This window comes from Camelina sativa, chromosome 13, assembly GCF_000633955.1.
Source record: "Camelina sativa cultivar DH55 chromosome 13, Cs, whole genome shotgun sequence".
In the NCBI taxonomy this organism is placed as follows: domain Eukaryota; kingdom Viridiplantae; phylum Streptophyta; class Magnoliopsida; order Brassicales; family Brassicaceae; genus Camelina; species Camelina sativa.
The window spans coordinates 8572584-8598648 of record NC_025697.1 but is presented as its reverse complement, the minus strand read 5'-3'; the positions used below and the strand labels follow the sequence as shown (position 1 = coordinate 8598648).

The following is a 26065-nucleotide window of genomic DNA, read 5'->3' as shown; positions in this document are numbered from 1 at the left end:
TCAGAAAGAAGAGCGAGAAAGGAGGAGACTTTTTTGACTCTTCTCCTTCTTCTCCATTTCTCTCTGTCACTTTGTTTGCTTCCTCCGATTCACTCCAATTTGATCATCTCTTTCTCTGCGTTTAAGGTCTCTCTCTCTCTCTCTCTCCCTCTCTCTCTCTCTCTCAGGTTTGTGTTTCCCCCCTAACTAATTTAAAAGCATCTGTCTTTTTGGTTCTTTTCATTTCACCTGATTTCGTTTGCTAGGGTTTACTTACCCTGCTCTTCAGATTTTAGGGTTCTTAATTTCGTTGCATTTTTTTTTTGTTCTCGATCGTTTGTTTTGTCTGTTTCCCCCTTTGTCATCAAATCTGATTGTCTTGTTTATATATGGTTTTGTGATTTAGTGAGAGTCTTTAATTCCTAAATTTGGAATTTTTTAAAAAGATTAATTGATGAAAGTTTTAAGCTTTCTTGATTGGGGTGGGGAATGGCATGTTTCCGTTGTGAGTCTCATTTTTAGTTGCTGATGGAATTCAATCTCAGGATTCCTCAAGAGTTGATTGTAAATGGGAAATTGTTGTGCGAGCCCTGGTTCAGAAGATGCTGGGAGTAAACATGGTAAACCAAAGACCAAAAGCAATCCCTTTTACAGCGACGCATACACTACTAATGGATCTGGAGCTGGTTTCAAGCTCTGTGTTTTGAAAGAACCAACAGGACATGACATATCTCTCATGTATGATCTGGGGCGTGAGGTTGGTCGCGGGGAGTTTGGTATTACATACTTGTGCACTGATATCAAAACCGGCGAGAAGTATGCGTGCAAGTCTATATCAAAGAAGAAGCTTAGGACAGCTGTGGATATAGAGGATGTTAGGAGGGAAGTTCAGATAATGAAGCATATGCCTAGGCACCCGAATATTGTGTCACTTAAGGATTCCTTTGAGGATGATGATGCTGTTCATATAGTGATGGAGTTGTGTGAAGGAGGTGAGCTGTTTGATCGGATTGTTGCAAGAGGTCATTATACTGAACGAGCTGCTGCTGCAGTAATGAAGACTATTCTTGAAGTTGTTCAGGTTTGTATCTTTACTTTCTTTTCGTTTAGACTATACTAGTTATGTTGCCTCTACTGTTATTCTATTGCAATGTTTTTTGTTTGTCTTTACGCAGTGGCTTATTTTTTCCTTATTTGTCTTTATGCTAGTTAGATTTGTTAACTGTTATCCTAACTTCTACCTTTATGGTTTGAACACTTTTTGGTATTGCAGATATGCCATAAGCATGGAGTGATGCATCGGGATCTAAAACCGGAAAACTTTCTCTTTGCAAATAAGAAAGAGACATCAGCCCTTAAAGCCATAGATTTTGGATTATCAGTCTTCTTCAAGCCTGGTATAGATGATATAATGTCGATTATATATCTCGGGTCAACAGATAATTTTGTTCTGTGTACTGTACCTGATATTTTTTCGAATGTGTAACAGGTGAGGGATTCAACGAGATTGTTGGAAGTCCTTATTACATGGCACCAGAGGTACTTAGGCGAAATTATGGACCTGAGGTTGATATCTGGAGTGCTGGAGTTATCCTTTATATCCTGCTCTGTGGTGTCCCACCATTTTGGGCCGGTTTGTTATGATCAATCTTATTCTCTCTGCTTTAAATTTGTTCTTCAACTGTAGATCTTTTGTACGGATATGCAACTTATGGGTTTTAGTTTCCATGATTAGAAAGATTTACTGCCGAATGATTTAGGATCCTGATGTTATCTAATTACATGCTCATGGATTCACTATTTGCCTCTTTTGAATTTTATTTGCTATCTTCTTACACTTTTTGAGTCTTTTCTTGATGTTGGATTTGTTTTTTTTTTGTTTTTTTTGTATGTAAAGAGACTGAGCAAGGGGTGGCTCAGGCGATCATTAGGTCAGTCATTGACTTCAAGAGAGATCCATGGCCAAGAGTTTCTGAGACTGCCAAAGACCTTGTGAGAAAGATGCTCGAACCTGACCCCAAAAAACGGCTTTCTGCTGCACAAGTTCTCGGTATATATACTATTTGGCTCTGTTTCTGATATCAATTACTTATGGAATGAATATGCCGTGACACTACTATTTACAGAACATTCTTGGATACAAAATGCAAAGAAGGCTCCAAACGTTTCACTCGGTGAGACAGTGAAAGCAAGGCTCAAACAATTTTCTGTTATGAACAAGCTCAAGAAAAGAGCTCTACGGGTAGTGATTTCGTTCAGCATTGCCGCTACTTGGTGACCTTATTTCTGTCGGATTCGGAAGAAATAATGTGAAACTTTCTTTTTCACTGTCTTTCAGGTGATAGCCGAACACTTATCAGTGGAGGAAGTAGCTGGCATAAAGGAAGCATTTGAGATGATGGACAGTAAAAAGTTGGGTAAGATAAACCTCGAGGAGCTTAAATATGGACTTCATAAACTCGGACAACAGCAGATACCTGATACTGAGCTGCAGATTCTGATGGAAGCTGTAAGAAAATATTTCAACCTTCTGAAGTTTGTGTTCCTATTAAGTTTATTGCCTTCACCAAGCAAACGGTATTTGAGAGCTTGTTTTTGATGGACAGGCTGATGTAGATGGTGATGGAACTTTAAACTATGGCGAGTTTGTAGCTGTCTCTGTGCATCTTAAGAAGATGGCGAACGACGAACACTTGCACAAGGCATTTAGCTTTTTTGACCAGAACCAGAGCGATTACATAGAGATTGAGGAGCTGCGTGAGGCTTTGAATGATGAGGTGGACACTAGCAGTGAGGAAGTTATTGCAGCCATCATGCAAGATGTTGACACAGACAAGGTAACCCCATATATGACTTTAAGAAATCAATACTTGTCTCTGCAAATGCATCTTAGAAAACCAACGCACACTAAATATTACTAAATATCCCACATCCGAAGGGGAATAAATAATACATGGCTTATAAGTTGAAAGGGTATACTCTCCTCACAAGGTAGCTTTTGAGAGTGAGTTCTACCCTTAGTTTGGTACTGGTTTGAGGCCTGCAGGGAGATTTTTGGGATATCTGGACAAAATCCCAAGTTTCTATAATTTGCCTTGCTGGATTTGTGTTTGATTCTTTACTGTGTAACCTGAATCATTGTGAAATAGATGAAGATTGATCTTATCAGAATTCTCAAAATTGTACATCCTTAGTTCCAAGTCTAAAATGGTAAATATAATGGCTAAATCTTGATTCTTTGAGCTGTGCTTCTTGGTGATTAGGATGGGCGGATAAGCTATGAAGAATTCGCGGCAATGATGAAAGCTGGAACAGACTGGAGGAAAGCTTCGAGACAGTATTCCCGGGAAAGATTCAACAGTTTGAGCCTCAAATTAATGAGAGAAGGTTCATTGCAATTAGAAGGCGAGAACTGAGAAAGGTTCATGTTTCTTCTGTATCTCTTAAAGAAGTAAAAAGAAAAAAAGCACTATTCTTTGAAAATTGTTATCTTTTTTAATCCTTTTTTTCTTCACAATAATTGTAGATCAGGGTTTTCAAATGTTTTACTTACTTGAATAGCCAGCCATGTACGATATGAAGTTGTTCTTAAAATTCTTTGACTTATTTTTCATATTGTCTGAATACCTATTTGTTGTTGGCAAACCATACGTGTACAAAACTACAAATCCCTCGTTTTGTTTACTTTTTTGCCGACAATGGAAGCCTATTGGATAAACGCTCTTGTCACCAACTTCAATAATGGAATCAGTTACAATGTCTTTAAGTGTTTTTTAAAGCTGCTTACGTTACTAAAATTCACATTTCATATATATCACTAACAACAAATAGAAGGAAAAGTATCTTAGTTCGTGGAACCAACAGTTAGGTACGTTGACAATTTCAAATACTTTTATCTAATCTGGATTGAATCCAATGGCTTACATGCTTTTTCAGAAGTTTACGAAACCTTTCTTCTTTAGGGACTCCACGGTCTCCTTGATGCTAACCTTCAAGGGTATGTAGTCTATGCCAAGGCTCTTTATTTTCTCCTTGGACACTTGATACGTCGGGATGTACGGGTTCTCGTCTACACAACTGTGCATATAAGAGACAAAACCGCATTAGAAACCAGACACGGCCAGGACTGAACCGGTTAATATATTTAGAGATGTTTTACCTTTCAGGGAGTGGGACATTTGGGTAAAGGTCATGCAGAATGCTAACAATGTCGGAGTAGTGAGCGACTCTCTCGACCATACAGTAACGTCCGTTAGCTGAAGGGACCTCAAATGCTTGTATGTGCGCATTGGCTACGTCTTTAACATATACCCATCCGAAACTCACGTTGGGGAAAGTCTTTGCACCTGCTTATTATATAAAGACACGAACTCGAAACTGGTTCCCTAACATTTGATAAAAAGATGGTCAGAGGAAGCGTTTTGCTCACCATTTATTAAGTTGAGTACAACAGCAGCACTCGTGTTCAGAGTTGGCTGTAAGAGAGGACCGATCACCATTGCCGGGTTAATAGTAACAATGTCTAAGCCTTTCTCTTTAGCGAGTTTCCAAGCAGCATCTTCGGCCAAGGTCTTGGATAGAACATACCACATCTGAGTCCAGCCAGTATAAAAAGCAGAAATTTTAGTTTTGAACTTGAAGAGCCTAACGTTAAATTACAGGACAATGAAGCGACAACCAGTCGATAGTGGATGACAAGATAATAAAGTTTCATCATAATATGAGTATGAGTCATGGCTCAAAGTTTCAACAGACCTTAGAGGCCTCACAATGCTCAGGATCAGAGAACCAAGTTTCGTCGACAGTTACATCAGGCGTGCATAGTTTTCCGTTGTAATTAACAGCTGCCATGGAGGAGGTCACAACAACCCTTTTAACGGAGGATGCTTTGGCGCATGAATTCAAAACGTTAAGTGTCCCCTTGACCGCAGGATCAATAAGTTCAGCCTGAAATGGGGATATTAAAGTTAAGATCCAAACTAATCCACAAAGCAAGCAAGTTTGAGGATAAGATAAGAACCTGTGGGTCTTTGACATCAGTATAACAAGGGGAGGCAGTGTGGAAAACTCCTTGGCAGCCATCAATAGCAGAGTCGAAAGATCCTTCAACCAAAAGATCTGCTTCGTATAAGTGAAGTCTCTCCTTGGCACCTTCCAGTGAGACTAAGTGTTGCGTCTTCTTCGGATCACCTAAAGATGTGAATCAACAAACTATTACAACTACGATTTTTGCATGCAGAAATAAGTAAACCACGAGACCATTCTTGGTGATAAATTGGTATAAGAAAGCATCAATTTTTAAGATTCTTCACACTATTACAAATTAGGATCCAAATCTAGTGACACACAGACTTAACTGAGATAGTGTTAGAACCTTAGAGCGAAGCAAATATATGTGAGAGAGATAAGAGAAGAGAGAGGGTACAGAACTGGGGTCTCGGACGGAAGCCTTAACGGTGTAGCCACGGCTGAGGAGGAAATGAACGAGCCAGGAGGCGATGTAACCAGAGGCTCCTGTAACACACACCACTTTACCTTCACCACTGTTTGCCATTGTTCTCGAACCACGGATTTGTGTGCTGTCTGTCTCCTTTTCTAGTTTCTATGTAACAGGAGAGGACCAAATGAATGACCAATTCGTGTCTTATTATACTACAATTTCCTTATCTGGTGCTTTGTATTTGAAATAATAAAAATAAGATATGTATAGATTTTTATATTCGAAAAATTAATGAATTTTTTTTATCCCAAGTTAAGTTATTATAATGTTGTGGACAAAATTAGATAATAAAATAAAATAATATTTTTATTATGTAAATATATAGTTTTATCAATACTATAAATGAATAATTTACATGTATATAATAAAATTTTCGGTATATACATGTAAAATGTTTAGGTGAGATATGACTCTTGTGTTATTTATATTGTGTCCGAAAATTTTGGTGTTATGTTCAAGACAAATGATAATTACTCCCTCTATTTCACAAAAAGTGTGATTTGAGTACTTTTCGCACAAATTAAAAAAAACAAACAAATTTCATTTTTTTCCTTTTATTAATACACTACATATTAGTCTGTAATTAATAAGCTGAAATAGTAAAAATAAAAAAGAGATATTAGTCTTAAAACTGCATTGGAAACATAAAACGACACTCTGTGTGTAACAAGGTTACAACCTTAAAATGCCACTCTTTGTGAAACAAGAGTATTGTTTTTCTTGTAATTGATAAAAATATTAATTATAAAAATTAAATCTTATTTTAAATATATAATTTTTTAAATTACCAAATTAGAAAAATATCTCTATTAATTATTAATTTATCTAGATTTTTCGTTTCGACATGATTAATCTATAGAGATTTTACTGTTAAAAATTCTATTTTAAGAAATTCACGAAGAATCAAGAATTGGGAATCAAAGTCTAGAACATGATCATGAACGAAGAAGGATCATCTTGAAGAACTGAGATCTAATGATGAAAAGTGAAAACTGATGATGATGATGATGATGATGACAAAGAGAAAGAGACGAGGAAGATAATTGTTATTTTTGGTAGATTAAGGCTTCCATTAGAATAACAAAAGGAAAGTAAATAAAAGAAACAATGCCGAATAAAATTAAAAAAAATTGAGGAATGAAAGAAAAAGATGCAGAGAAGAAACAAAATAATAAATGGTGACCAAACAATAACAAGATCGTTGAAAATATATTAAAATTAAATAATTCAATCAATAAAAATATTAATACTACTTTCAATGTATATAAAATGAATTTTACATTTGATTTTAAAATAAAATTTGTGAATTAAATTTTATATATGTCATGTTAAATATTGATAATTAATATTAAACTACAATAAAATTTTAAGAGTAATTTAAAATATTATTTAGTTTTTATTTGTGATAGAAACATCTATTAAATTTATTTTACTATTTATACAATTTTCAAATAATCCTTCAGATTAATAGTAAAAATATTTTTCTGCCAGTTACTACGCAAAAAAATATTACTGTATTATAAGATTGAAATATTATTAATAAACATAATTTTTTATTTTTTTTACTGTATTATATTGTTCCTAAATGATGTGGAAAAGATATTACTGGTAAATAGTAAAAAATTTGAAGAATGAAAAGGAATATCACATTTCTCCTCGTTCTTTTTCTAGATCATGGTTACCAATTAGAACCTAATTCTTGCTAAAAGAGAAAGTGTTATATGTAATTCGTTTGCTAAACCAAACAAACAAACCAAATACATTACTAAACCGATTATAAGATATTAAACCAAAGGAATCTCTTCTTCCTGTCACACAATAGTTATCTACTTTTAGTGCTTTCTTTTCCCTTTCACAAGTCCGATGATGATTTTGTTTGCCTTTTGCGTGGTCGGCAATAGTCCTTTAGGTAGCCAATTCAGACCTGCTGTTGGTTATCAATTTCAGTTTGACTTGTCTTTTTAAAAAGCAGTTTAGTACTTACGTTACTAAAATTCTCATTTGATATCTCACCCCAACAACCAAGGAAAAAGTATCTTATTTCATAGAACCAACAATAAGGTACGAGAACTGAGAGCATACTAATCTCTCCCTTGAAGGTTCGTTGACATGTTCCAAAAATTATATTTTTTGGAATAGTGTTCCAAATACTTTAACCAATGGCTCACATGTTTCCTCAAAAGTGTACGAAACCTTTCTCCTTCAAGGACTCCACGGTCTCCTTGATGCTAACCTTCAAGGGCACGTAGTCTATGCCAAGGCTCTTTATTTTCTCCTTGGACACTTGATATGTCGACGCGTGCGGATTCTCATCCACACACCTGTGCATATATGAGAACAAAACCGTATTAGAAACCAGCCACGACCAGGACTGGACAAGTTAATAATATATTTAGAGATGTTTTTACCTTTCAGGGAGTGGGACATTTGGGTAAAGCTCATGCAGAATGCTAACCATCTCGGAGTAGTGAGCGACTCTCTCGACCATACAGTAACGTCCGTTAGCTGAAGGGACCTCAAATGCTTGTATGTGCGCATTAGCTACGTCCTTAACATTAACCCATCCGAAACTCGAGTTGGGATAGGTCTTTGCACCTGCTTATTATATAAAGACATGAACTCAAACTGGTTCTCTAGCACTTGATAAAAAGAGTCATAAGAATCATTCGAAAGGGGAAGTGTTATGCTTACCATTTATTAAGTTGAGTATAGCAGCAGCACTCGTGTTCAGAGTTGGCTGTAAGAGAGGACCGATCACCATTGCAGGGTTAATAGTAACGATTTCTAGGCCTTTCTCTTTAGCGAGTTTCCAAGCAGCATCTTCGGCCAAGGTCTTGGATAGAACATACCACATCTGAGTCCAGTATAAAAAGCAGAACATATTTAGTTTTGAACTTGAACAGCCTAACATTACAGCACAATGCAGACAACTAGGCGATAGTAGATGACAACAATAGTCGGAATATGATTCATGGCTCAAAGTTCAACACACCTTAGAGGCCTCACAAAGCTCAGGAGTGGAGAACCAAGTTTCATCGACAGTTACATCAGGGGTGCGTGGTTTTCCGTTGGAAGTAACAGCTGCCATGGAGGAGGTAACAACAACCCTTTTAACGGAAGATGCTTTGGCGCATGAATTCAAAACGTTCAGTGTCCCCTTGACAGCAGGATCAATAAGTTCAACCTAAAATGATGATACAAAGTTAAAGATCCAAACTAATCCACAAAGTAAAAAAGCAAGCAAGATTGATGATAAGATAAAGAACCTGTGGGTCTTTGACATCATGATAAAAAGGGGAAGCAGTGTGGAAAACTCCTTCACAGCCATCAATAGCAGAGTCGAAAGATCCTTCAACCAAAAGATCTGCTTTGAACAAATGAAGTCTCTCCTTTGCACCTTCCAATGAGACTAAGTGTTGCGTCTTCTTCGGATCACCTAAAGATATTGTGAATCAACAAATTATTACAAACTATGATTTGTGCATGAAGAGATAAGAAAACCAATGGATCATTCTTGGTGATAAACTGGTACTAAAAAAGCATCAATTTTTAAGATTGTAGCTTTGATTAAACAAGATCAGGATACAAATCTAGTCACACAGACGTAACTGAAAATAGTGTTAGAACCCTAAAGCGAATAAAATGCGAGGGAGATAAAGATAAGAGAAGAGAAGAGAGAGAGGGTACGGAACTGGGGTCTCGGACGGAAGCCTTAACGGTGTAGCCACGGCTGAGGAGGAACTTGACGAGCCACGAGGCGATGAAACCAGAGGCTCCTGTAACACACACCACTCTACCTTCACCAATGTTCGCCATAGTTCTCCAAATCACGCTCTCCCTTGGTTTCTGTGTAAGAGAGGAGGGGGACCAAATGAAGAAGTCTTATAGAGTTTTCCTTTATTTGGTGTTTGCTTGGGTTCCTATTCTATAAGCTTTCGGTGATTTCTTTCCCCTTACTGATGATTTTATTTGCATTTTATTTGTGGTCGGCATAAAGGGTTAGGTGGCGAATGAAGACTTGTCAGTTACCAAATTCAATTTCACTTAACATCCCTTTTACTTTTTAGAAACAGTAAACTAAGAATACAAACCTCACAAACTATATCATAATCATAATCCTCGGTAACTGGCCTATTAGAGAATCTATCACTTGAATATATCTCTTTCAAAGTTTTTACTCTCTTTTCCAAACGCCACTAACATTGTTTGTTCCATTCTTCTTCTTCAACATAATTACCATATTTTTCAGGAGACTAATATATTTACATATCCACGCCAAGTAAATCAATTATATACTCTTCTCTGAACAATGATAATAAAAACTCAAGAGAAATATAATATTACTTCTAGTCGAATAAATTGTATGAGACAAAGAGTCACAAGGTCTTCTTGTCGTTTCTACTATTCCAAACCCCACACCTTACACAATGGTGTGACCGGAATTTACCACAACATTAAAAACTAGTTGCTGTACATAAGATACTAATTAATGGAAGTAGTTGGGAAGCTTTTCGAGTGCAATTTATTTACAGATACACACTCACTTCCTTCCCAACCTAACCAAATGGGCCTCGTGCTTTGCTGCTGCTGTTACCTCCGCTGCTTTGTTAGCAGCTTCACGCTTCATTGCCCTCTTTGCACGTCTTCCTGTTGTGCTTGCAGTCTTCACCTGCTTTTCCTTAGGCTCACTTGAGGATGACCCAGAACTGGAACTGGAACTAGAACTAGAACCACTGTATCTCTGGACTGGCCTGGCTTCTTGACGCCCGGATCTGACAAAACCATTGCCACCCCATCTCCTATTTCCTATGCGAAGACTTGCACCGTGCAAATAAAACTCGTCAAGGTCATCATCTTCATCCTCGTAGTCACAAGGAATGTCAAAATCATCATGGTAACCATAGCTGTAGGACGTCTGTTCCATCACATCCAAAGGTACAAACCATGAGGCTCTCAGGAGAAGGCACACACTCTCCTCAAACAGAAAATCTTCAATGCTGCATAGAAATACAACAGACAATTTAGAAGAAGGCACAGAAAACTCCAAACTTTATGGTAAATCCCAATGTGCCAGAACATGTCGACAGATTATATAACCAAACAAGAATGAGAAAAGAGTCTGATAAAGCAAATGGACTAACATGATGCAATATGTATATAACGAAGGAAACTCACCTGCCATCGAGAGCCCGGTGGACACTGAGAAAATCAAACGGATTCTTACATTGTGGGCATGTAGGACTCTCTTTGCAACTCGCCCAACGAAGTATGCACGTCACACTGGATAGATAGAAATAAATTATTCCTTTTAAAAAACCAAAGGAGACGGTCAGTTTGTAGGTAGGCATAGCATCAAACAAAACATAAAAAGTTAAACCTAAAACCAAGCTCTACAACTGAAAACTTGCAACATCTAAAGAAAACAATATGTTCATACTAGAGACTACAATTTTAAACCAAAAATGAAACCCAAGCAGATATTATAAAAATCTATCACTTGAAAGAAACCAGTATAAGATCTAACAAGAATACCAGTAAGTATGTTCACAGCCTTTGATCATAGCAGTTTCTTGAAGAGGGATTTCACTCAAGCAAATTGCACAACAGCCACCATGATTACCGAAACTCGGCTCTTGGATCATCACTTCCTGGATCTTCCTGTTGTCCTGAACAAGCTTCAGATTAAAAAAAAATCCATGAATTATACCTCTCCATATACACAAGAACCCACGAAGGACATCATCTTAAGGAGTTATGTTAAGCAAATACATGGACATCAGTAGCAAATTAAGAGCATCAAACCGCTCCACATTGTAAACCTGAAGAGCCCTAATCGTCCAAATCGAAATCAAACACACAATAAGGTACAAAAAAAAATCCAAACTTTACGAAACCCTAACATTTCCAGAGCAAAGACTAGACATTTGCACAGAGAAGAAGAAGCATCATCAGATGGAATCAGCTCCAACTCACGAAGCCAAGACCCACCACAAAAGCAAATTGATAATTTTATTTTGGAGACTCCAGAGATAAATTAAATTAGGGTAGGGCTAAAAACCTGATCTTTCAGAGCCAGTTCCTGAATACCGTCGATCACTTGCTGCTCAGACACGATCTCGGTGGCGACGGAACTCATGGCGGCGAATGTAAATTAAAATTTTCTCAGTGTAGAGAGAAACGAAAAGATTGGGTAGTCGAGAAAAAAAAAGAGAGATGTTCTTCGAAAAACCTATTCGTCGAGAATAAGGAGACCTTAATCTGACGGAGGATTAGAGAGAGAGAGTGGTGGAGGAGGAGGAGGAGGAACAGAGAAATGATTCGATGAGAATGATTCGATTATACCTCATTGAAGAACAAAAAGAGTACATTAACGACAAAGAAGCCAAACCTTCTTGCTCCTCCAGAAGTTTAGTAACACCTATAGTCTCGCGACAGTTGTAGTAACGAAAACGACGTAGTATCCCCCGACATTGGCAAATTATGCATCATCTATAGGAGATATTGGTAGTGATCGGTGAACAAAAACAAAGTATTATAAGTGGTACAGTTTTGAATTTTTACCAATCACAAAAACGTTACCAAAAACTTTATTAAAAGCTTTACTCTCAGCTTTTTTTGTACAGCTTTCACGTACAACTCTTTCTTACAGCTTCAGCTTACAGTTTTGGATACGTTACCAATCAGAGTCATTATTATAAAACATCATAGGCTATGCGAAGTGAACCCCCTCTCAAAAAAAAAAGAAAATCTTTGAGTTTGATAGACAAAGGACAAAACTCAAAATAATTCAAGAAAAAAAAAGTACTAATTCGATGTCAGATTGATACGATGTTTCGATTGTTACACTATAGATGACGATTTTTTTTTTTTTGAATCTTTAAAAATAACCCTTCATAATTGATATCTAGATGGCGATTTAAACCACTATAAAAATGTTGAAAAGATGAATGGGAAGATTCTCTAATTTGATTTCCTTCTCTAAATTAAGTAAACTGATGTTTGCTAGAGAAGCTTCACAGTGGTGGTTGTCTAAGAGCCAAAAAGAGTTGGGAGATTGGAGAATCCAAGAATCTGGTACCATCCGAGGGTTTGGGAGAGTAGTAACCTGGTTGCAACTTGCAAGACGCAGCCAAGGTTTGATAAAATATCAAATTTGGTAGACATTTTTTCTACTGAACCATGGCTTCTTGAATTTGTTTTTTTATATTCATTCTTCCTTTATAAATTAGGTGGTAGGACTTTTGAATTCTCTAAACTCCATAAAAGAACTGTATCCAATTTGGTTAAACCAAAAAAGTAAAAGAAAAAAGAGGAACATATACAAAAAAGCTTTGCCGAAAAATCAAAATATTCACAAAAAGCCTTTCACATTACTATTCACACAAAAATGAAAATGGATAAAGAGGTAATTAAACTAGTTAGGCAAGTAAAGCACAGTGGTATAATCCCGTAATTAAGGAGAGAGTAATGCAATGCAAGGATTTATAACTAAAAAAATATTCAACATTTCAAGGAAAAATTAAANAAAAAAAAAAAAAAAAAAAAAAAAAAACTTTGCTTTCTCTCTAGTCAGAATCTGCCTTTTGGTCTCTCTTTTCTCGCTTTAAGCTGCGAAGTAGTAAGTATAGAGATCATCATGCCATGCCTCTAGATTCTCTCTCTCTCTCTCTCTCTCTCTCTCTCTCTCTCTCTCTGCGTTTCAATTCCTTCAAATCTCTCTCTCTTTCTTCTGTTTGCCCGAGGAGTTGAAATCACAGAGACGCACATTTGAATTCGCATATGTTTGATTGGAACATCGTCGGCTCTTTCTTCTTACTGTTTGGATCGATTAGAAATCTAATTCGAGCTGAAGAAAAGCTCTGGCTCTAGCTTTCGAATTTTGAATTCAAGATCGAACGATCATAGTGATGCGGAGACGATTTCGTCATTGCACGACGCCTTTTTGATTGATTTTGTTCACTTTTTGAGCTTGACTAGTGTTCTGAGATTTTCTTCGGCCGTTGGGGTTTTGTTTGCCTTCTGAGGAGCTTCGTTTGTTAATTTTTTTTTTTGTTTTTATGTCGAGGAACGGACGAATGGCTTCTTCGTCGGATCTTAGCAGAGCAGGTCTAGTGGCGGTGACGAGGGATGTTGAGCAGGTTGGTGTTGCTATTTTTTTCAATTTAGGTCTTCTTTTTATGATTCCACTGCTAAGGTTAGGTGTTGGTCGTTCTACTTAATTTTTAGGTCGAACTAGATTATATAAGTTAAGTTCTCTGCCGAATTCTAAGGTAGGATTACAATTTAAGTCAGAGTAGATTATTTTCTTAGCTGCGTTAGGTTAGTGACGTGCTTTAGCTAAATGCTCAAGTCTGGAAGCCCGATTCAAGCTATATTATTATGGCGGAAATGTATTACTGGTATTTTAATTAGAGTTCTATCAGGTGCAAGATTTTTTTTCAGAATATATAGTATTGATCATCTCAATTTTTAGACTCTTTCCTTAGTCCTCTTTTCATTTTGTAGGATTGATAGTTTAGTGTGTCCCAAGTACAATTGTATCTAAACGCTTAATCACTCCTTGGCAATATGTATATTTCACCTACTTTCTTTATGAAAGAAGTTTTCTTATCAATTTGCTTAGGCTATTACTGCCCTCAAAAAGGGAGCGTATTTGCTTAAGTATGGCAGAAGGGGAAAGCCTAAGTTCTGTCCATTTCGCCTTTCAAATGTAAGTCTGTGTTCTTTCCGTTTTCTTTTTATTCTATGTGAGCATCATTATGTTAAACCCGTTCTCATTTTTATCTGAGGATTCCTTATGAGCCTATAGAGTCCTTTTGGTTTGTTATATATTTCATCTCTGCTGCTTGATGTGTGTGCATGGACTTGTAGTTCTGTGTCTAAGTAAATAGTATGTCCTGTAACTTTCAGGATGAATCTGTTTTGATATGGTTCTCGGGGAAGGAGGAGAAACATTTGAAGCTAAGCCATGTTTCCAGGATCATATCTGGGCAGCGCACTGTAAGTTTTGACATTGCAGGATGATGTGATTTAATTCTCCCTGAACTGGCGATTAAATGTTCACAACAATTTCGTTATACTAGGACTTGTCCATTTTTTTAATTGCATTTCAATGGTTGAATCTCTATTTCTCCCTAGGAGAAGGGTCCTCTTCTAGTTGTGTCCGAGTTCTACTATCATGTTTGTGAATGGTATTGTCCTCCTAATGTGATCTGAATTGTTGTTTATAATTGTCCCAAGTGGTGCATGTTATGCACAAGGCTCTTTTCTTAGAGTCGTTTTTCAAAATAAACTCAAATGATTACTAGGCGTTTGTTTCGATTCATCAAAAAAATTTCATTTCAATTCAGCGAGGCATGTGAGTCTTGATTTGACTTTGTATGTTCCATGCATCTTTTCATGAGCCAATTTTCGTAGTCTTAAGTTGCATATTTGGACCTCGCCTATCTAGTATGATATTCTTATAAGTCTCGCAATGTTGCTTCTCTTGCAGCCTATTTTTCAGAGATATCCACGGCCCGAGAAGGAATATCAATCCTTTTCGCTAATATACGATGAGAGGTCACTTGATTTGGTGAGATTTTCCTTATAGTAAATTCTTACAAATTTCTTCTATGAAATCATTATCCCATCATGAAGATGTCTGTTATTATTATTGAAAGTCCATTAACTAGGGTTTGTATTTCATTTCATAGATATGCAAGGATAAAGATGAGGCTGAAGTGTGGTTTAGTGGTTTAAAAGCCTTGATCTCGCGTTGTCATCAACGGAAATGGAGGACTGAATCGAGAAGTGATGGGACGCCATCCGAAGCTAATAGTCCGAGAACATATACCCGGAGAAGCTCCCCTTTACATTCTCCATTTAGCAGCAATGACAGTTTCCAGAAGGTACTAGAGTGATATATTCCACTTCATTTTGTGCATGTCTTAACTAAGGTAATATTCTTTTACATTTTAGGATGGCTCGAATCACCATCGTCTTCAGAGTCCATATGAGAGCCCGCCTAAGAATGGCATGGACAAGGCATTTTCAGACATGTCATTGTATGCAGTTCCTCCGAAAAGTTTATTTCCCTCAGATTCGGCAACTATTTCAGTTCACTCTTTGTCATCTGGAGGCTCTGATACACTACATGGTCACATGAAAGGTATGGGTATGGATGCTTTTAGAGTTAGTCTATCAAGTGCGATTAGTGCATCAAGTCATGGTTCTGGTCATGATGATGGAGACGCATTGGGAGACGTTTTTATGTGGGGAGAAGGAATAGGGGACGGTGTTTTAGGTGGTGGAAACCATAGAGTCGGAAGTTCGTTGGAGATAAAAATGGATTCCTTATTGCCAAAAGCTTTAGAGTCTACTATAGTACTTGATGTCCAGAATATTGCTTGTGGTGGACAACATGCTGTCCTTGTGACAAAACAAGGAGAAAGTTTTTCTTGGGGAGAGGAATCTGAAGGTAGGCTTGGCCATGGTGTAGATTCCAATGTTCAACATCCAAAGCTCATTGATGCACTCGGCACCACAAATATTGAGCTTGTAGCATGTGGTGAATACCATAGTTGTGCAGTTTCTCTATCAGGGGATTTGTATACCTGGGGTAAAGGAGATTTTGGTATTTTGGGACATGGAAATGAAGTCAGTCACTGGGTCCCCAAAAGAGTGAATTTTCTGATGGAAGGGATACATGTATCATCCATCGCTTGTGGACCTTACCACACAGCTGTTGTGACTTCTGCTGGGCAGTTGTTTACTTTTGGTGATGGTACCTTTGGTGTTTTGGGCCATGGAGACAAGAAAAGTGTTTTCATACCTAGAGAGGTAGACTCCTTGAAAGGTCTTCGCACTGTTCGGGCAGCCTGTGGTGTATGGCACACAGCCGCAGTTGTCGAAGTCATGGTTGGCAGCTCCAGCTCGAGTAACTGCTCCTCGGGAAAGCTCTTTACTTGGGGTGATGGTGACAAGAGTCGTCTTGGTCACGGCGACAAAGAACCAAAACTTGTGCCTACCTGTGTTGCAGCTCTTGTAGAACCCAATTTTTGTCAAGTTGCGTGTGGACATAGCCTAACAGTTGCACTTACAACAGCGGGCCATGTCTATACTATGGGCAGTCCTGTTTATGGTCAGCTTGGAAACCCACATGCAGATGGAAAGGTTCCAGCCCGTGTTGAAGGTAAACTTCACAAAAGTTTTGTCGAAGAGATTGCTTGCGGTGCTTATCATGTTGCAGTTTTAACTTCAAGGACTGAGGTTTACACTTGGGGAAAAGGATCGAATGGTAGACTAGGCCATGGGGACGCAGATGACCGAAATTCCCCGACACTGGTTGAGTCGCTGAAGGATAAACAGGTCAAAAGTATTGCCTGTGGTTCTAACTTCACTGCAGCTGTCTGCCTTCACAAGTGGGCATCAGGGATGGACCAGTCCATGTGTTCAGGTTGCCGTCAGCCTTTCAATTTCAAGAGAAAGCGGCACAATTGCTATAACTGTGGGCTTGTGTTTTGCCATTCTTGCACTAATAAAAAGTCCCTGAAGGCTTGTATGGCACCGAACCCAAACAAACCATATCGAGTGTGTGACAAGTGTTTTAACAAACTGAAAAAGGCCATGGAAACGGATCCATCATCTCATTCTTCTTTGAGTCGAAGAGAAAGTGTCAACCAGGGATCAGATGCAATTGACAGAGATGAGAAATTAGATTCTAGATCAGATGGACAGTTAGCTAGATTCTCATTGTTGGAGCCCATGAGGCAAGTGGATACTCGATCCAAGAAAAATAAGAAATACGAATTCAACAGTAGCCGTGTCTCACCAATACCAAGAGGAGGCTCTCACCGGGGTTCACTAAACATAACCAAATCTTTTAATCCAACTTTCGGATCATCAAAGAAGTTCTTCTCAGCGTCTGTTCCCGGTTCTCGAATTGCGTCTCGGGCAACTTCACCAATATCAAGACGTCCTAGCCCACCGCGCTCAACAACGCCAACTCCCACTCTTTCAGGATTAACGACACCAAAAATTTTCGTGGATGATACCAAGAGAACCAGTGATCACCTAAGCCAGGAGGTGGTTATGCTAAGATCTCAAGTAAGCTGTTTTCCATGCTCCAATTTTTGCTCCTTATTCCATGATTCGTTACACTTTCCACACATGAAGAATGCATTGTCAGTGAGATTATGCTTTTTTCTTTTCAATTGTCCAGTAGTGTTTCTGGTTCTAATTGTTTACTTTCTACTCATTAAAGAACAGGTCTTTTGTAGATGAACCAAGCAATTGTCTTTTATTGTGTACCTAGATAGAGTGAGATCATGCTCCTCGAATTAGTTTGTTTAGTGGGTGAAAAACATTTATCGGCTCATTCGTTGCAATTTGGCTCCTTTTCTAATTCACTAGTAAACTATTTAACAGGTTGAAAATCTTACCCGGAAGGCACAACTTCAAGAAGTTGAACTGGAAAGAACAACCAAACAGCTAAAGGAGGCATTGGCAATTGCTAACGAAGAAACAGCGAGATGCAAGGCAGCAAAAGAAGTGATTAAATCACTTACCGCTCAAGTAAATTCTAAATTCTTCCTCGATGCTGATGAAGTGTACTAAAATGATGTATGCAACTTGCTAATTGTTTCAATGAATCGATGCAGCTGAAAGACATGGCTGAAAGACTACCTGTTGGATCAGCTAGGAGTATCAAGTCTCCTTCTCTTAATTCATTTGGCTCCAGTCCTGATTACGTTGCCCCTTCTTCTAACACCTTAAACCGTCCTAACAATCGAGAAACTGAGTCTGATGGCCTAAACTCTGTCTCAATGTTCTCTAACGGGGCAAGCACGCCTGTCTTCGATGGTGCAAATTACCGACAGCAAGCGAATCAGGCTGCTGAATCAATAAATAGAATCAGCACACGATCAAAAGAAAGTGAACCCCGTAATGAAAATGAATGGGTTGAACAAGATGAACCTGGTGTGTACATCACTCTCACAGCCTTAGCGGGAGGTGCAAGGGATCTCAAGCGCGTCCGTTTCAGGTACTACAGTTATTCTTTTATTTAAAAGGCTTAGTTGGAAATGCTTGGATGCCCTCTTTTTTGTTGGTTATGAATGAACGTGATCCGAGGATGATTTTGATTGCAGCCGTAAACGGTTTAGCGAGAAACAAGCAGAAGAGTGGTGGGCAGAGAACAGAGGACGAGTGTATGAACAATACAATGTTCGCATAGTCGTTGACAAATCCAGTGTGGGTGTAGGAAGTGAAGACTTGACTCATTAAAATTCTTTACCTTACCCCCACCAAAAATAACACATAAAACCAGAGTTTCCCACTCATCCATTCTTTTTTGCTCGGCACAGGTTTGATAGGTTTATTATATGGGGGCTTATAACAAGTAAGAGAGTAGTTTCATTATAGTTTTGGGTGTTTTCATTTGTAAATTCTTTTGTAAATTCTATAAGCATACATTGTTTTCTTTCTTTGTCTCTATAAATGCTATCAGTTAATGTTGTAATGCAAACAGCACTAATGGTTTGGAGAAGATTGTTAAGCACGAATGGTGTGTTATAAGGGAAAGCAAGAGAGTTCTTCACACGAATGTTATCTCAAATGAAACATTAAAGTGTTTTGTAAAATACGTGACGGAACAAACTAGTGGTTTAATTATCAGATAATTATTAACATATTAGTGGTTTAATTATCATATAATTATTACATGTTAATAGATTCCGTTAAATGATAAAATGATGTTGTTTAAAGTTTTTGACATTTTTTCTTAATTTTTTTTTTTGACCAGTAACATATTAAAAATTGTCAACTTAATTTACAGTGAAATATTTTTAAAATTATCATATTTATACCATTGGAACTTAGAAGTACATTTTTTTTTTTTTTTTTGACAATCGAACTTAGAAGTACATTTTAGTAATGAATGTAAGACGTTACCTTTTTTTTGTTTGATACACCAAATTCCATTTTTTCCTGGTCAACCACTATTACCGTTTTACATATAGGCTATTCAAAAATATAAATATCTTACTTACATACGCTTAACTCATCTATATCAAACAATTAATGACCAACCAAGTAGAATTAGATACACAGGTTTTGAAGAGTTACACCAACCTCTGCCTACCACTAAACACTTGTTTCTTTTGTTTGGTCGACCAGTTCTGAAAAATATGTTTACTCCATAGATAAAACGCATTATTAGACATTTTGAGATGAAGAAGAACAATACTCATACCATGGCGTCCTGCTTCCACCCTTCTACTATGGCTACAAACCGCCGCGAGGAAGACTCCATCATACTTTTCTCAGCATCAAACTCTCCTGATGAATTCTCCTCAGCTTCCTCCTCATTTTCATCTTCACCACTCCCAACCCCTAACCGCTACTCCTTAACCGTCACTAACCTCTCCTACACCATCCATCACACCCCCATACTCAAGTCCGTGTCATTAGCTGCCGAGTCCTCAAAAATCCTGTCCGTGGTTGGACCGAGTGGAACAGGAAAATCCACCCTTTTGAAGATCATTTCAGGAAGAGTAAACCACAAGGCACTGGATCCATCTTCTGCGATTTTGATAAACAATCGTAAAATCACTGACTACAATCAGCTACGCAGGGTGTGCGGGTTTGTACCACAAGACGATGATCTGCTGCCTCTGCTTACCGTGAAAGAGACGTTAATGTATAGCGCCAAATTCAGTTTGAGAGATTCAACGGTTAAGGAACGAGAAGAAAGAGTTGAGAGCTTGTTGAGTGATCTCGGTCTTGTTCTTGTCCAAGACAGCTTCGTTGGAGAAGGAGACGAAGAGGATCGTGGCGTCTCGGGCGGAGAACGTAAGAGAGTCTCTATAGCCGTTGAGATGATCCGTGACCCACCCATTCTGCTTCTTGACGAACCAACCTCCGGTTTGGATAGTCGAAACTCGCTTCAGGTCGTTGAGCTTTTGGCTACTATGGCTAAATCCAAACAGAGAACAGTCCTCTTCTCCATCCATCAGCCTAGCTATCGAATACTTGATTACATCTCCGATTACTTGATTCTCTCACGCGGATCGGTTATTCACTTTGGGAGTCTTGAACATCTCGAGGACTCGATAGCGAAACTAGGGTTTCAGATTCCAGAACAGCTGAATCCGATAGAATTCGCCATGGAAATAGTTGAGTCCTTGAGAGCTTCGAAGCCAGACTCGGTAACCGCCATAGAATCATCATCCATCTGGCCTGAAAACAACGAAAACGATGTGATTACCGCAAAGAAACAAGAGTTGCTTGTCCTTGACGTCACCGAGATCTCATATCTCTGTTCGAGGTTTTGCAAGATCATCTACAGAACAAAACAGCTATTTCTGGCGCGAACGATGCAAGCGGTTGTAGCTGGATTAGGTCTAGGAAGCGTCTACACGAGGCTCAAGCGTGACGAAGAAGGCGTAGCGGAGAGGCTTGGTCTATTCGCTTTCAGCTTAAGCTTCCTCCTCTCTTCAACGGTCGAAGCACTTCCCATTTACCTCCGTGAACGCCGCGTCCTGATGAAAGAATCGTCTCGTGGATCATACAGGATCTCATCCTACATGATCGCCAACACAATCGCCTTCGTACCGTTCCTCTTTGTTGTATCTCTCCTCTTTTCCATCCCAGTCTACTGGATCGTTGGCCTAAACCCGTCGATTCAAGCCTTCTCATTCTTCGTCCTCTGCGTCTGGCTCATCATCCTCATGGCTAGTTCTCTGGTGCTCTTCCTCAGCGCAGTTTCTCCTGACTTCATCTCCGGAAACTCACTCATCTGCACCGTTCTTGGAGCTTTCTTTCTCTTCTCCGGATACTTTATCCCCAAGGAGAAGATCCCTAAACCGTGGATGTTCATGTACTACGTGTCACTGTACCGTTACCCGCTGGAGTCGATGGTGGTTAACGAGTACTGGAGCATGCGAACAGAGTGCTTCTCTGGTGGGGACTCGGGCTGCTTGATGACGGGAGAGGATGTGTTGAAGAAGAGAGGGCTTGACAAGGACACGAGGTGGGTCAATGTCGGGATCATGCTTGCCTTCTTCGTGTTTTATCGAATCCTCTGCTGGGGGATTCTACTCAGAAAGGCTTCCAAGTCAGCCCATTAATGATTTCACTGTACAATGCATTTATTTACTGTATATCGTGTCAAAAGAGAGAGTTTTCATAGTCTTTCATACAGTATATGTAATACTACTTTAACAGTTTCTGACATGGGTTTGGTCAAGAACAATTTGTAGGCAAAACTGGCATATTACAGGTTCCAAATGCAAAGAAAACTTATGTATGTGTTCAAGTTCTGTTCTATGCTCTTTTTACTTGGGAGTAGTAAGCTTCAGATTTTCAACAAGGATAGGTACTCTTTACAAGGATATGTACTCTTGTAAAGGCGTCTCACATACTCAGGAAGGACAAGCATTTCAAATGTTTTCAAAAACAAATCATGTTTCATTCAACACATGTCCCTTTTTATTCATTACCAATTGCAAAGGTCTCGCACACCTTATGATGATGGTTCCACTTAAGACTGACACAGCAAAACAGAGAAGTTTGAGACAGACATAGAACCAAGTTCAGGAAAAGCAAAGCAAAACAATCCAAGAGAGAAAGATAGCTGCAAGAGGACGGAGAGCTAACAACATTCATACCCAAAAGAAAGACAAAAGAAAAAAAAAGGACTAACAGGGCAAAACAGCCATCAACTGCTTCAGATATCGAGAGCGAGCCACAAGGTACGTTTCCTTTCTTATTCATAAGGTCTAACATCTCCACCTCAAGTAGCACGAGAAAGGCACTTTACTCCTATCATTTCCACAGAACCATACATTCTTTCTTGTAACCACATCTCTTTCACCAACATAAGCTGAGTCCTGAATCTATCATCAATAAACAATGGTGATTTGTATGAGTCCCTCAAACATGTGTAACAACGAATTGCAAGACTAGCTCAAGTACAAATAAGAAGAATAACAAACCTGTCAGGTAGGAAGTGCCCCACAAGAAGCCAAGGCCACAAAGACTCCAACTAGAGACTTCAACAGAACAACACTAACCTGAATCATTCCAATTACCTAGATCAACACCATAAGAAAGTTTACAAAGCACGTAATAATGCAAAGCAGCTTTATGTTTTCTCTTACCGTGTTACTCTTCCATTCCGATCTCACACAAAGTGACGACTCGACCAAGTCGACTGTCCTTGATATTGCTCAGGGAGTTGGGCTGATTGATGATTTTGGTTCACAAAGCTGTCTTTCTGAGGGTTCTGAAAATAAGGAAGATCTGCTTGGACCTGTGATGTTGGAATTTGTTTCCCAGGGAACGGGAAATTAGCAGCCCCGTTCATTCCATTGCTGGTACCCATTTGTTCCGATTTAGAAGCATAATTCAAAGAACTGTTGAGTCCAGCGCCTCGAGAAGATTGAGTTTCGTATCCATCCAACCATCTGTAATCATCAACCGCTAGATTGTTGCCAGACAAGTCAGAACCAGGTACTGGCTCCTTCTGCAGCTTAGAGGGGACAGTGTTAAACCCAGGCGGAGGGCCAAGATGCCTAAAGGCTCTACTGATTGGATTTTTTCTTGCTATTGAAGATTGGACGCCCAGACCATCAGCAATAACTCCAGATGATGAAACAGTTTCACTTTTGGGTGGAAACACAGCTTCAGAAGTTCGTGACTGAGATGGCATACCACCCATACCATTGACATTGTACGACTGGTGGACCGGTAATGAGTGTGCAGGGTGATAGGAAACCCCATGATTTCCTTGTACCTCATTTCTCATCACATGACCATTACCTATCTGAGCAAAACTAGATTGGCTACTAGCAAGAGAAGCAGCTTCTTCTGGTAACCACTTGGTACCACCACCAAGAGAAGCAGATTGTGACTGGACCAATGAAACATGTGAAAGCGGAGCTTGAGTTTGTTGAAAGTGCACAACCCGTGATGGCAGTGGTTGAAGTTGTGCGACCTGTGATTGCATTGGCTGAAGTCGTGCAGCAGCTAATGATTGGGCTGCCTGAGGATTCACTGCCTGTGTCTGAACTTGTTGCAAATGCGAAGCCTGAGACTGGGTTGACGCCTGAAGGAGTCCCAAAAGGTTGGAACCAATAGATGCCGGCACTTGAATACTCGCATTACCTCTAGCTTGCAGAAATCGATTTTCATGAAAAGCTGAATCCAAACCACTCAAAGGTTTTAAGTTCTCCGTAGTGGAACNAGGTAAGCACATCTAAGAACGTCTCCAGGCTGTCAAAGACAAGTGACACATATAAGACCATAGCAGACCAAGAAAAAGAGTCTAGAACAAAATAATTTAAGAATATTTACCTTGTTCGGGTAAAAAGAATCCCGTTGAGACGAACAAATCTAATGCAGAATGCTTTCAGCATGTCATTTGCACTAGTTACTTTATCCTTCTCAGGACCAGCTACCAAGTTCGCATCTTTCGATGAAGTATCTTCACCTTTACCTCTTCCTTTACCTCTTCCTTTACCAATCGGCTTCTTAGATGTGTCTTTGGAAGCCACAAACAATCGGGCATAAGTCTGACGATTCTGCTCAACCATACAAAGAGGGAAAGTTACATTATACTCAGATACTAAGAAAATGGAAGAACAATCACTCGAACGCCAAGCCACAAACATAATAAAGAATCAGAAACTTGATAGTTAACCTTTTCAAAAGCAACAATCAAGTTATCACGGGCAGTTGGGAAAGGACTCTCCACAGCCAAACTCCGGAAGTAACGATATGTTAATGCAAACTCATCCGACGAATAAGAAGCAATGATAGCAAGCTGAGACATGAAGATAATTTAATCAGAAAAACTGTACCACATAGTTGTACCTAAAAAAAAATGACATGAGAAAGAGGGAAAAATAACCTGATGATGGGGGTTTCCACTGCCTGGCCATAGAGAAGCTGCTTGCAAATAGTAACTTGAAGCAGCAGCATACTCTCTGTTCTTGGAATCCCCCTCCCCATACAATCCTTTATACCGAGCCAGATCACCAAGGTATATTAAGCAACGATGACAAGATACCAAGCCTTTTTTAACTTCTGCTAACTTCTTTCCATCTTTATCAGCCATGTTTTGACTCGCTTGATCCTCAGAAAAATAACCCAAGGGAAGGCCATACTTGGATCTAATTTTTGAGATCAAATCATGGTAAAACCCAGTTGCTTCTGAAAGTAATGTCCTGAACTGCAGCTTCAGTTTTGCAATTTGATCGAGTCTAGAAGGACCCTTAACATTGTTTGCCGCGCTCGAGCTACTAGAATTCAAGAAAGCATTGATGTGTCCTCTACAGTTTTCAATCCGTTTGTAATGCAGCTGCCACAGTATAATTTCAATGTTGTGCTGCTCGGAAAAGGCATGATCTTCAAAAAGTATTGCTTCGTAATTCTCACGAATTTGCTGCCACAAATTAGGGTCAAATGGATTTCGATCCTGAACAGCCTTCCAACGCTTGTTTTCTAACTCAACAGTCTGCAAAAGTATGCATATATTATATATTACTAATACTGTAGACCCCAAATATTACAAAGATACAAGTTCAAGTGAAGAGACAAAACGGCCTTATACAACCCCAACAAAGAAGACCCGGTATAGCACCCTAAGACTATATTAAATTACTCCAACAACAAGGATGAGAGAGTAAAATAAATTCAAGTAGAGAGAGAGAGAGAGAGAGAGGGAGAGAACCTTATCAAATAAGGACTTGGCTCGCTCCCTTGAGGAGGAAGCAGTAGTTTTATCCATCTGCAAAGTCATCATCCATCAAATTAGTCAGGGTTATTTCATATGTAAACAAAAGGCAGAAAATTTAAGCTAGGGATAAAAGCCTAAAACCTATGCTTATGTACTTACTCTTAACACAAACTAAAGAACAGAAAAAAAAAAAATTCAAAATAGCCAAACAAGACAAGGAGCTTAAACAAAACCAATCATCTAAAGGAGCTTAAACAAAACCAATCATCTAAAGGAGCTCAACAGACAAGTCAAACATACATGCCTCTATAATCAGCAATCANAAAAAAAAAAAAAAAAAAAAAACTGTGATAACCTATTCAAGTCAAACCATGAATTGAGATAAAAAAAAAAAAACGATTGTGCCAGTGATCAAACGGAGATAGTAAGAACTCTGCAGAAACATAACAAAGACAATCACAAAGAACCCCTCTTGAGGGTCCTTGTCACAGAATCCTTTTAGCCAATATAATCATAATAAACTATGATGATCCACAAAAATCGAGAAACGAAATCAAAAAGGGAACAATCACAACAACAACAAAGAAAACCCTATTCCCTAAGATTTTTAATGTATTAAAAACCAAACCACACGATAAGAAGAAAAGAAAAAAAACAAAAAAACAAAAGCAAAATCGAATTCTTGTTGAGAGAGGATTAAGACGGAAGAAACCTAACCGGAATTACCAGATCTGCGAATTGGCTATGCGAGCACAAGCATCGGAAGGAGAAAAAAAAAATCGGTGAAAGGAGAGAGAGAAACTAGGGTTTTTTTTATTGTTGTTGTTGCGAGAGAGAGACAGAGAGAGAGAAAAAAAAAAAAAAAA

The 26065-nt window shown here is 38.7% G+C and overlaps 7 protein-coding genes across 10 annotated transcripts; 3 read left to right on the top strand and 4 right to left on the bottom strand.

Moving 5' to 3' along the window:
* On the top strand, positions 7-3592 carry LOC104736011 (calcium-dependent protein kinase 8). Of its 2 annotated transcripts, none has more exons than XM_010455920.2 (9): positions 7-126; positions 525-1060; positions 1253-1376; positions 1469-1612; positions 1877-2029; positions 2106-2221; positions 2318-2488; positions 2586-2816; positions 3243-3592. In XM_010455920.2, exons 2-9 carry the CDS (start codon positions 548-550, stop codon positions 3393-3395), a joined length of 1605 nt encoding a protein of 534 aa, XP_010454222.1. In that variant the 5' UTR covers positions 7-126; positions 525-547; the 3' UTR covers positions 3396-3592. The 2 variants fall into 2 exon arrangements, with proteins under 2 accessions (XP_010454222.1, XP_010454221.1); XM_010455919.2 differs by having other exon boundaries at positions 7-167.
* LOC109124918 (cinnamoyl-CoA reductase 1-like) lies at positions 3792-5613 on the bottom strand. Of its 2 annotated transcripts, XM_010455916.2 has the most exons (6): positions 5410-5613; positions 5000-5169; positions 4735-4926; positions 4409-4571; positions 4139-4325; positions 3792-4056 (listed from the first exon to the last, which is right to left on the bottom strand). In XM_010455916.2, the coding sequence occupies exons 1-6, from the start codon at positions 5531-5533 to the stop codon at positions 3912-3914; spliced, it is 981 nt and encodes a 326-aa protein (XP_010454218.1). In that variant the 5' UTR covers positions 5534-5613; the 3' UTR covers positions 3792-3911. The 2 variants fall into 2 exon arrangements, with proteins under 2 accessions (XP_010454218.1, XP_019090428.1); XM_019234883.1 differs by lacking the exon at positions 4735-4926.
* Positions 7460-9423, bottom strand: LOC104736010 (cinnamoyl-CoA reductase 1-like). Its single transcript, XM_010455915.2, has 6 exons — positions 9172-9423; positions 8746-8915; positions 8472-8663; positions 8171-8333; positions 7888-8074; positions 7460-7800 (listed from the first exon to the last, which is right to left on the bottom strand). The coding sequence occupies exons 1-6, from the start codon at positions 9293-9295 to the stop codon at positions 7656-7658; spliced, it is 981 nt and encodes a 326-aa protein (XP_010454217.1). The 5' UTR covers positions 9296-9423; the 3' UTR covers positions 7460-7655.
* LOC104736009 lies at positions 9798-11824 on the bottom strand. 2 transcript variants are annotated; one of them, XM_010455914.2, is made up of 4 exons: positions 11538-11824; positions 11012-11145; positions 10655-10759; positions 9798-10476 (listed from the first exon to the last, which is right to left on the bottom strand). In XM_010455914.2, the coding sequence occupies exons 1-4, from the start codon at positions 11613-11615 to the stop codon at positions 10020-10022; spliced, it is 774 nt and encodes a 257-aa protein (XP_010454216.1). In that variant the 5' UTR covers positions 11616-11824; the 3' UTR covers positions 9798-10019. The 2 variants fall into 2 exon arrangements, with proteins under 2 accessions (XP_010454216.1, XP_010454215.1); XM_010455913.2 differs by having other exon boundaries at positions 11012-11154; positions 11538-11823.
* On the top strand, positions 13015-19060 carry LOC104736008. The gene is made up of 9 exons (XM_010455912.2): positions 13015-13617; positions 14103-14189; positions 14390-14479; positions 14973-15053; positions 15175-15369; positions 15440-17566; positions 17888-18034; positions 18121-18503; positions 18610-19060. The coding sequence occupies exons 1-9, from the start codon at positions 13537-13539 to the stop codon at positions 18743-18745; spliced, it is 3327 nt and encodes a 1108-aa protein (XP_010454214.1). The 5' UTR covers positions 13015-13536; the 3' UTR covers positions 18746-19060.
* Positions 19453-21787, top strand: LOC104736007 (ABC transporter G family member 23-like). Its single transcript, XM_010455911.2, has one exon. The coding sequence runs from the start codon at positions 19690-19692 to the stop codon at positions 21586-21588; it is 1899 nt and encodes a 632-aa protein (XP_010454213.1). The 5' UTR covers positions 19453-19689; the 3' UTR covers positions 21589-21787.
* Positions 21927-25280, bottom strand: LOC104770298 (protein SMG7). The gene is given in 8 exon segments (XM_019235034.1): positions 21927-22356; positions 22456-22533; positions 22621-23704; positions 23706-23734; positions 23816-24042; positions 24162-24284; positions 24372-24977; positions 25194-25280. Coding segments are annotated over 6 exon segments (2118 nt in total). The 5' UTR covers positions 25266-25280; the 3' UTR covers positions 21927-22356; positions 22456-22533; positions 22621-22643.